The 11,463-nt window shown below is 39.6% G+C and overlaps 1 protein-coding gene across 1 annotated transcript; it reads right to left on the bottom strand.

The window, feature by feature from the left end:
• Positions 1-1,831: 1,831 nt before the first annotated feature.
• LOC140847640 (olfactory receptor 5AN1-like) lies at positions 1,832-2,785 on the bottom strand. Its single transcript, XM_073228357.1, has one exon. The coding sequence runs from the start codon at positions 2,783-2,785 to the stop codon at positions 1,832-1,834; it is 954 nt and encodes a 317-aa protein (XP_073084458.1).
• Between the last annotated feature and the right edge of the window lie 8,678 nt (positions 2,786-11,463).

Raw genomic sequence — 11,463 nt, 5'->3', positions numbered from 1 at the left:
TTAAAAATAGTATGAAATTCCTCAAATTGCTATTAATAGGGCTGCCATATGACCCAGCAATACTACTTCTGCGTATATATGCAGTGGAAATAAAAACAGGATATTTAAAGATACCTGCACCTCCACATTTATTGCAGTATTTTTCACAAGAGCTAATAAATCCTGTCTTGTAAACCTAACAGAGGTCCGTCACCTAAGGAAGATCTCATGGCCCCATACAAACAGACCTGTCACCCATTATTATACATTTTTCAGAAGCAATGCCTCAGATAGCACGCCTATGGCGGCACAGAGGCCGCACATCTGTTCGTACTGCACTTCTTTCCTGGGCAGGAGGAAAGCCCTCACATACTTTCCCAGAGGTGCAGTAATTTCCCTCAGCTCAGTCCTGCCCATGTGGAAACCATTGAAAGATTTAGCAAAGCCTTCAAATACCTCTTCACTTACAGTTCTTGACTAAATGAAATAATTCATCTCACTGAGCAGAACTCACACTCAAAATATCATTAAGGATCCAATGAATTGCCAAAGATAATCTGTAATTGTAATGACATCTATTTTGGATCAGCTTATTCAAGTCTGATATCAATCAGGCAAATCAATAGTCAGCGCTATTACGTATGTTGCTACACTTTTAATCACATCACAAAGACCAAAACATTTGTAAAACCTGTCGAGAGGTGAGAACTCTGCCTATCCTACTATTCATTTTCTCTCATGGTCTTTAAGGCTTCCAGAAACATATCAGAATTAAAGTAACTCTAACCATTCTACTCCATCTATTATATCACCTCATATAACCAAAAATCATTAGAGCAGAAAATGGACAGCAGGAGAGGATGTATACCAGTTTTCCCTCTTTATTCTTCAGTTTAGGAATATTGAATATCAGTATTCTATTATTACAATGAATTCTCATACAAGTCTCCTCCTACAAAATATGAACAGATGCTGAAATATTAGAAACAATTTGATAGTGTGAACCACTGGCTATGTAAACCAAGGTAAATTTTCTGGATTTAATGCAGGAAAGAAAGAGAGGTTTGAGTCTCACAGTCTCAGAAACTACTATTGGTTGTGACATGGAATTTGAATGCATCGCCCAACAAAAATCCCCATTGGACACTAAAGGCCAGAAATTACATCATTAGACTCGTAAGTAAATGGCACTGCAGGGCCCACATCCTTCGGTCCATTCAACTTTATGATCGAAACAAACTCTTTCTTTCAAAGATTACAGCGGGTGGAGATAAGGTTGTGACCAAAACTTTATTAGATGATTACCACTAAAGAGACCTTAAAGAAAGGTCTGATGTAAGTTAAACAAACATTACCTGCCTCAGACTGGTGTTTCCAGAAGGCAAAATCAGACCAACTGCATAGCTTTGTTTCCATACAAATGTCCAAACCCTACCTCTGTTTACTTTCCCTCGGGTCAGAAACAAAAAATATCAATCTCTGTCATTGCATTAAAATATTTAGTAGACAGGGGTTTTGTACTCCTGGGGCCTCTGCCAGGTGTTTCTCATGGCTCAGTATCAGAATCAAGAAGAGGCCAAAAGTTTCTAAAACTTAATGTTTCACAAATACATGTGGACCGATTAATAAATGAAGAGACCTCCCCTCATGTAGACTGAAAGTTATGAAGCTGCAAGACTTAAACATATACAGTTTGTGTGGACTTGTATCACCTCTTAGTCAAATGTGGTATATTACCTACATCAAATTAAACCTTCTTTGTCCAAAGGCAGTGTGAAATTTGTAGCAGTCTGTTCATATGCTCAGTATTGTGCATTCAGACAATTTTGAAGGTATAATATATATAAAAATCTCAGAATCTGTGATGTCCGCAATACCCACCCTTCTTCTGCAACCTCTTCAAGGCATCTTTGATTTCCTTGTTTCTCAGACTGTAAATCAATGGGTTCAACATGGGAATCATCACTGTGTAGAAGACTGATGTAAGTCTGTCCAAATTGGACGACCCGACAAAGCTGAAATACAAATAGACAAAGCTACCTGAGGTATAGAAGAGGGAAACTACTGTCAGGTGAGAAGCACAAGTGTTGAAAGCCTTGTACCGGCCTTTAGCTGTAGTGATCTTCATGATGGAGATGACAATATAGACATAGGATATAATGACAACGAGGGCATTTATTATCCCAAAGATCATTGCTAATATAGAAAGTAAGATTTTGGCAAAGAAAATATCAGAGCAGGACAGGACTAACAGCTGGGGCATGTCACAGAAGAAGTGGCGGATGACATTAGGCCCACAGAAGTGGAGTTGAAGAATGGCACACAGTTGGGATACAGAACCAGAGATTCCAGCCATGTAGGATCCCAGCACCATCCCAACACAGAGGGTGGGTGACATGATTGATGAGTAGAGAAGTGGATTACAAATGGCAGCATAGCGGTCATAGGCCATAGCTGTCATGAGACAAGTCTCAGTCAGTCCTGTGGTTGTAAAGAACAAGTACTGAATGGCACAACCCAATAGGGTGATAGTATGCTGTCCCTGGAAGAAGTCAAAGAGCATCTTGGGGACTGTGGAGGTCACAAAGCAGATGTCTAGGAAGGACAGGTTGCTGAGGAAGAAGTACATGGGTGTGTGGAGGTGGGAATCCATCCTTATTAAGATGATGAGGCTCAGGTTCCAAGTCAGAGTTGTAATGTAGATCACCAGGAACACAACAAAGAGCAGTGCTTTGAACCTGGAAAAATCTGAGAACCCCAAGAGGATGAAGTGGGTGATCTCTGTAAAATTTTCTCTTCTAATCATAGCCTTGGTGCTCCTAAGATCAGAAAAGAGACAATGAGTGCATTGCTGACTCAAGTGAAATGTGACCGCACGACAATTCCCTATGTGCCATTTTTTTCCTTCACGAAGCACCAGAAAAAAGGGAAATGCTTACTGTCCTGGTGCAAAAACCTTGGCTTTTCATCTCGAACTGTTAAGGAGTATCTGTTCAGTGTCAGGTTCTCTATTAATGCAGGAGGTGCCATGAGAATTGAAGATATATGTAGAAATTTGACTTAGACTATAAAAACAATAGATTATTATATATGTGTTTATTAAACTGATTCTTATATATGAAGTAGAGATCACTGATGAAAATAAAAGTTTTTTAAACACCTCTGACAATTATTTATATAATCAAAAGCATGAGCAGCATCAAAATATATAATTTTGAAATAGGACTTCTGTTATACATGGTCTTCTGAGCAGATTTTTAAGTTTCTTCTATTATCCATGAAAAAATTATTTACCCTGTTACTAAAATTTTCCCAAATGTTTATATAAATGTGTTTAATGTATCATCTCCAATTAGAACTGAAACTTGTATCAGAATTCATAACTCTCATAATATTGTAGAGGGCACAGCATGGGAGCTCAATAAAGTTACAGAATGAATGTTCTAGGGATGCCTTCATATAAATATACCAAAGGGAGGCTAGTACCGTTCACTATTGATCACAATATATTATCAACTTAGACTATTTTGCTACCTGAGGAATAGCATGGGGCTTTAGTGAGAGGTTCAGACTTTGAAGTTTTTGTTCTGATACCCTCTTGCTCCATGTACCAGTCTCAGTGGCTTAAACACACTAAGATTGGCCACTTATGATAAGCGAGAACAAGGAGAGCTCCTGAACCATAACGGTACTGGAGGGTTATATATATGAGGAAATTCACCAAAGTGCTCAGCACACAATCTGGCACACATAATTGTTTCAATAGAAGTTGGCTCTTACATCATTGCTTACAGATAGCCGTGAGTATCAGTTGTTCTCATGGATGGGAATTCCATTGGTCGTAGAGCTTTATGGGTTAAAGCAGAGAATTTCCTGAGAGATCATCACCCTTACAGACACTCAGGCATCATTGCCTCTAGGCAGATGTAGACTCAGACCTCATGGGAAAGCAAATAAATCACCTGGAGCCATGAAGACAAACCACATGCATTCATAAAATGAAGAACAACAAATCAAGAGAAAACTTCCCATCCTGCTGTGTTTAAACAGTTTTGGATATGACATTTAAAAAATACACATATCTTACCAATTATGGTTTTATGAAATTGAAATCTCTCTGCTACTCTTTGCATAGAGTCCTGCCATATAATTTCTCAATTGTTTATCCAAAATGAGTTAGAGTCAATGAAAATCTTTTAAAATTATAACCTCTCACACACATCTCCAAAATACTAACATGATAGATTAAGTTTGGAAAATAATTTAAACTGTGATGAAGCAGACACAGTGAAATTCTTCATTTTTTATCATATTCTGATAACAGCAGTGACCTTAACTAAATTTATTCTATGTACTTCATCATAGCTCCCCAAAAAAAGTGAACTGTGGATTCTTTTATTTATGAAAAACTTAACCCTGAAAATGTTATCTTGTTCAAATTGGACAAGCTAGAGAAAAAGAGAAAAAAATCTGAACATACTCACTCTGTTGGATTCACTTTTTCCATGTGCTCAGCATTTCCCAAGATATTTTGCAGAAGAAACAGTGATTGACATTAATGTGGTTGAAGATCTTTCTATGTGGATATAGTTAATCCAAACTGTTTCCAATCTGACCTACTAAGGACATGGTCAATTGGCAAGTTGTGCAGGCTAGAAAATATGGTTAAGAAAGTCAGGATCCTGCTGAATGATGAAAACTGTAAGTAAAAGAATCTAAGAGAGACAGACCAGATCTGCCTGTGCTCAGGTGGGACATCTCTGAGATTGTGTCACCAGCACTAGTGCCTCCATAGCCCAGAGTTTCCAAAGATGACAATGGAAAACTATTTGAAGTATTTCAAAAGGCCACTGGAAATATACATGAGCACTCTGTCCTGTCGTTATGTAGTGACCAGCTTGTTTGTTAATACTCAGAACTTATGAATCAAAGCAATATACTTACATATATATTATATTAATTGTTATAATTGTAAAACCCATTCCTCAAACAAAAATTTTAAATGAAAGGGTCTTTGGGATGGATGATGTGAGGAAACACAGACAAGCGTGTTTTGATCTTAGGAAACTCTCCCAAAATTCATTTGATTAGTACTTTTTATTCAGAGTTCAGTTATGAACTTCTGAAATGTGTTAAGCTCAATAGACATTGTCCCAGCAGATATTATATGATCTTAATACCCTCATTTAAAAGTGAAAAAAAAGATAATGTGACAGAGTTCAAGACCGCATCCTTAAAAAACTATAGCACTAGGACTCGATTTCTATCCCTCACCCCAAAGTAATACCTAAAATTTTGGTTAAGATATTAAACTTTTCATTAAAGGTCAGACAGCATGGATTAGAAGAAACCCAAGGAAGGACCCTAAGTGGAGGGTGTGGAGGTGGAGGGAGGGAGAGTGATGAACGGGGTACACTGAGGACCACAAGCCTCGTCCACACAGGTCCTACCGGGAGGACCACATGGCTATTGAGACACCACGGAATCCACTGATCCCTCTAATCTTGCCCTCTCACCTTGACCCAGATCTCCCAGGAACACAGAGTTCTCACCAAAGGTTGAAGTTGCTTATGTCTTTTCCAAAGGAGATTCCCGGTATTCCCTACTGCACTCCAAGAAAGAGCATTACACTATTAACTGGCTGTCCTCTCACTGCCAGAGAGATGCCCGCACAGGGTTCTCTCATATGTGTTGTCAAGGGCGGTGGTGCCAGGAGAAAAAGGCAGAGGGAGAAAAGCCCCAGGTACTTCCTCTCCAGAGATGTTGTTCTCACGGAGTTTTTATTCCTGCTCATTTCCTCCCCTCTTAGCCACGTCTCTCTGGGGTCCATTCCCTACATCCCCATAGTCCAATGATGAGCCCATGATGGTAGTTTTTCTTTCAACAAACTTGGAGTCATTAGAGCTGGAGATGATCTAGGGATCATCGAGTCCAGTGCCTTCAATTTCCAAGAGGGCAATCAGAAGTCAGAGGAGCTAAGGGACTTGCCAAGCATGAAACAGCTCGCTGGTAAAAGAGCCTCATATTGATAAAATAGGTCTGGGAATACTTCCCTATTTACAAAGCACTTTCATTTTAGATATATATATATGGGCATTTCTAAAACATCTGACGTGAATCAATCATCACAATAACACTGTGAATCTTGGCATTATATCCCATGCATAAGTGAAAAAAAATGATTATAAAACACTTTCAGACTGTGTAATCCACAATATGTCTTCTATTAATAGTAGGTGTAACTTATGTGTTCTAAATTGGAGCCCTTTTCAACATACCATACTGTCTTACTGATGCTTCATTTAAAATACCAACTTAAGATCACTCCCACAATTATGGTTTTTTCCTTTTTTTGAAAAAGGAACTCGCTTAAATGTAATAAAAAGATACAAATTTCCATAAAAAGTGCACTAACAAATGGAAACTCATCCCATACTCCTGGCTAGGAAGAATTAATATTGTCAAAATGGCCTTCCTGCCCAAAGCAATATACAGATGCGATGCAATCCCTATCAAACTACCAACAGCATTCTTCAATGAACTGGAAGAGATAGCTCAAAAACTCATATGGAAACAACAAAGACCCCAAATAGCTAAAGCAATCCTGAGAAGGAAGAAAAAAGTGGGGGAGCATCTCACTCCCCAACTTCAAGCTCTACTACAAAGCCACAGTAATCAAGACAATTTGGTACTGGCATAAGAACAGAGCCACAGACCAATGGAACAGAATAGAGACTCCAAAAATTAATCCAAACATATATGGTCAACTAATATTTGATAAAGGGGCCATGGACATACAATGGGGAAATGACAGTCTCTTCAACAGATGGTGCTGGCAAAACAGGACAGCTAGATGGAAGAGAATGAAACTGGATCACTGTCTAACCCATACAGAAAGTAAATTCGAAATGGATCAAAGACTTGAAAAAAGTGATGAAAACATAAAATTCTTAGAAAAAAAATATACGCAAAAATTTCTTAGACATAAACATGAGTGACCTCTTCTTGAACATATTTCCCCGGGCAAGGGAAACAAATGCAAAAGTGAACAAATGGGACTATATCAAGCTGAAAAGCTTCTGTGCAGCAAAGGACACCATCGGTAGAACAAAAAGGTATCATACAGTATGGGAGAATAAATTCGTAAATGACAGATCTGATAAAGGGTTGACATCGAAAATATATAAAGAGCTCACATGCCTCAACAAACAAAAAGCAAATAATCCAATTAAAAAATGGGCAGAGGAGCTGAATGCACAGTTCTCTAAAGAAGAAATCCAGACGCCCAACAGACACATGAAAAGATGCTCCACATTGCTTGTCATCAGAGAAATGCAAATTAAAACCACAATGAGATATCATCTCACACCAGTAAGGATGGCGACCATCCAAAAGACAAAGAACAACAAATGTTGGCAAGGTTGTGGAGAAAGGGGAACCCTCCTACACTGATGGTGGGAATGTGAATTAGTTCAACCATTGTGGAAAGCAGTATGGAGGTTCCTCAAAATGCTCAAAATAGAAATACCATTTGACGCAGGAATTCCACTTCTAGGAATTTACCCTAAGAATGCAGCACTCCAGTATGAAAAAGACAGATGCACCAATATGTTTATCGCTGCACTATTTACAATAGCCAAGATATGGAAGCAACCTAAATGTCCATCAGTACATGAATGGATAAAGAAGATGTGGTACATATACACAATGGAATATTACTAGTGGAACATTACCATTAGAAAAAAACAAATCCTACCATTTGCAACAACATGGATGGAGCTAGAGTGTTTTATGCTTAGTGAAATAAGTCAGGCGGAGAAAGACAAGTACTAAATGATTTCACTCATATGTGGAGTATAACAACAAAACAAAACTGAAGGAACAAAACAGCATCAGAATCACAGAACCCAAGAATGGACTAATAGTTACCAAAGGGAAAGGGAGTGGGGAGGATGGGTGGGAAGGGAGGGATAAGGGTGGAAAAAAAAGAAAGGGGGCATTATGATTAACGTGAATAGTAGGGGGGGACACGGGGAGCACTGTGCAACACAGAGAAGACAAGTAGTGATTTTACAGCATCCTACTATGTTGATGGACAGTGACTGTGAACGGAGATGTCGAGGGGACTTGGTGAAGGGGGAGCCTAGTAAACATAATGTACTTCAGGTAATTGTACATTAATGATACCAAAATAAAATTTTTTTAAAAAAGGTACAAATTTCCAGTTATAATATAACTAGGTCAAAGGCTCAAGAAGGCAGCATGAGTAGGGCAGCAGAAATCTCCTCCCAAAACCATACATATTTTTGAAAATACAACTATTCCTAAAAGAGAGACCAGAAGATACAGTACAAAAGGCAGACTACAACTACATCTGTGAGAACTTAGCATCCCATGAAAAGGATAAGATAAAAAGCCGTGACCCAGTGGGACCTGAGCACTCCCCACACCCCAGCTCACTGGTGGGAAGAAAAGAATCAGAGTGGGGAGGAGGTGGAAGCACAGATCTCCTAAATAACCAGCCCTAGTAATCTTCCCCAGGAGCACAGACACACATTGCATGGTGTGCTGGAATTAGAGAAACGGGAAAGTAAAATTCGAGATGGAGACTGCGAATGGGTCCCAAAAGCCGGCTCCACTCAGACAAAAGAAAAGCAGACAGTTTTCAAAAGTCTTAAAGGGACAAGGGCTCAACAACCGGAGAAAATCGTCAGGAGAGGAAACTTGAGGAACTTCAGGCCCCCTTAGCCTCTGGAGGGTAAAGCATCCCCAAAGCACGGCAATAAGCACCCAGCCATTCATTCCCCCCGGCTAGTGCTGCAAGCAAAACGGCTGACCAGCCACCACTGCAGAGCAGTCGGTGAACAGCCCCACCTGCAGCAACCACACAGAGTCCCCTACCAGGGCACAGCTAACCGGGACAGACAGAGGAAGCCAGAGCAGGGTCCAGAATTCATGAAAGGCTGCCTTTCTTGCAGGAGAACACACCCAGGCATGTGTGCCAACACCCTCAGTGCACTGGACTATCCTGAGGGCTTCCCTGTCCATGGCAGCTCAGGAGATTAGCCCAGAGTCTGCTCTCAGTGTGTGGGTAACCAGCAGAGGCAGCAGAAGCTGGAGCAAGGTCTGGAAGGCATGAAGGGGCACCATTCACAGTGTACCTGCACACTGTGTGGGCGCAGATCCGACCACCCACAGTGTGCTAGGCAATCCTGAGGGCCACACCACCCACTGCAGCTCAGGCTATTATCCCAGAGACAGCCTCCCAGTGTGCAGGTAGGTGGCACAGGCAGCAGAGAAGGGCAAAGCAACCAACAAGCAGGAAGGGACTTTGTTCTCCCTGCTGACACACACGACACCTGCCTGCAACCACTTCTATCACCATGAAAAGGCAGAAGAATCTGGTCCACTCCAAAAGCACTCAGACAACCCCAGAGAGAGGGTCTGCTGAGACAGATATAACCAATCTTCCTGTAAAAGAATTCAAAATAAAAGTCATAACAATGGTTATGGGCCTGCAGAAAAATATGCAAGAGCTAAGGGATGAAGTCCAGAGGGAGATAACAGAAATGAAACAATCAAAAGATGGGCTTAAGAGTAGACTTGATGAGGTGCAAGAGACTGTTAATGGAATAGAATTCAAAGAACAGCAATACAGAGAAACTGAGAGAGAGAGAGATACAGGATATCTATGAATGAAAGAATATTAAGAGAACTGTGTGACCAATCTGAAAGGAACAATATTCACATTATAGGGGTACCAGAAGAAGAAGAAGAGAGAAAAGGGGATAAAAATTGTCTTTGAAGAAATAATTGCTGAAAACTTCCCCAAACTAGGAGAGGAAATGGCCTATCAGACTGCAGAGGTACACAGAACTCCCATGACAAGGGATGCAAGGAGGACAACACCAAGACACATAATAATTAAAATGGCAAAGATCAAAGACAAGGACAGAGTATTAAAGGCAGCCAGAGAGAGAGAAAAAAGATCACCTACAAAGGAAAACCCATCAGGCTATCATCAGACTTCTCAACAGAAACCTTACAGTCCAGAAGAAAATGGCATGATATATTTAATGCAATGAAACAGAAGGGCCTTGAACCAAGAACACTGTATCAAGCACGATTATCATTAAAATTTGAAAGAGGGATTAAACAATTTCCAGACAAGCAAAAGTTGAGGGAATTTGCGTCCCACACACCACCTCTTCAGGGTATTTTAATGGGACTGCTCTAGAAGGAAGCACTCCTAAGGCTAAATAGATGTCACCAGAGAAAATTAAATCACAGCTAAGAAAACAGAACAACCAGATACAAACTAAAGGTAAAAAATAAAACCACCTATCCAAAAAGGAGTCAAAGGAAACACAAAAGAGTACAGACTGACACACCTAACATATAAAGAATGGAGGAGGAAGAATATGAAGGGAGAGAAATAAAGAATCATCACATTGTGTTTATAATAGCTTAATAAGACAGTTCAGTTAGATGGTTAGATAGAAAGAAGCTACCCTTGAACCTTTGGAAACCATGAATCCAAAGCCTGTAATATCAATAAGGACATATCTATAGATAATCATCCTATATGTAAATGGACTAAATGCACCAGTCAAAATACACAGAGTAATGGAATGGAGAAAAAAGCAAGATCCATCTATATGCTGCTTACAAGAGAATCACCTCAAACCCAAAGATATACACAGGCTAAAAGTAAAAGGATGGAAAAAGATAGTTTATGCAACTAATAGGGACAGAAAAGCAGGTGTTGCAGTGCTTGTATCAGACAAAATAGACTTCAAAGCAAAGAAAGTCACAAGAGACAAAGAAGGACATTACATGATAAAAGGGGCAGTACAACAAGAAGATGTAACCATTATAAATATAACTGCACCTAACACAGGAGCAACAACATATGTGAAACAAATACTAACAGAAATAAAGGAGGAAATAGAATGCAATGTACTCATTCTAGGAGACATCAACACACCACTCACCCAAAAGACACATCAATCTGACAGAAAATAAGTAAGGACATAGAGCTTTTGAACAATGCAATAGAAAAGATGGACCTAACAGACATGTACAGAACTCTACATCCAAAAGTAGCAGGATACACATTCTTCTCAAATACAGATGGAGCATTTTCCAGAATGGACCACATACTATGCCACAAAAAGAATCTCAGTAAATTCAAAAAGACTGAAATTCTGCCAACTAGCTCCTCAGATCACAAAGATAGTTTTGAGTGTGACATTTAAAAAATACACATATCTTATCAATTATGGTTTGATGAAATTGAAATCTCTCTGCTACTCTTTGCATAGAGTCCTGCCATGTAATTTCTCAATTGTTTATCCAAGATGTGTTAGAGGCAATGAAAATCTTTTAAAATTGTATCCTCTCACACACATCTCCAAAATACTAATATGATAGATGAAGTCTGGAAAAATAATTCAACCTTTGATGAAGCAGTCACACTGAAAT

The sequence above is a fragment of the Manis javanica genome, unplaced genomic scaffold (assembly GCF_040802235.1).
Source record: "Manis javanica isolate MJ-LG unplaced genomic scaffold, MJ_LKY HiC_scaffold_25, whole genome shotgun sequence".
In the NCBI taxonomy this organism is placed as follows: Eukaryota; Metazoa; Chordata; class Mammalia; order Pholidota; family Manidae; genus Manis; species Manis javanica.
The sequence above is the reverse complement of the archived record's forward strand: the minus strand, read 5'-3'. Positions and strand labels throughout refer to the sequence as shown.

Coding starts and splice junctions, on each gene's coding strand:
- LOC140847640 (XM_073228357.1), bottom strand. CDS start 2,785: ATGATTAGAAGAGAAAATTTTACAGAGATCACCCACTTCATCCTCTTG.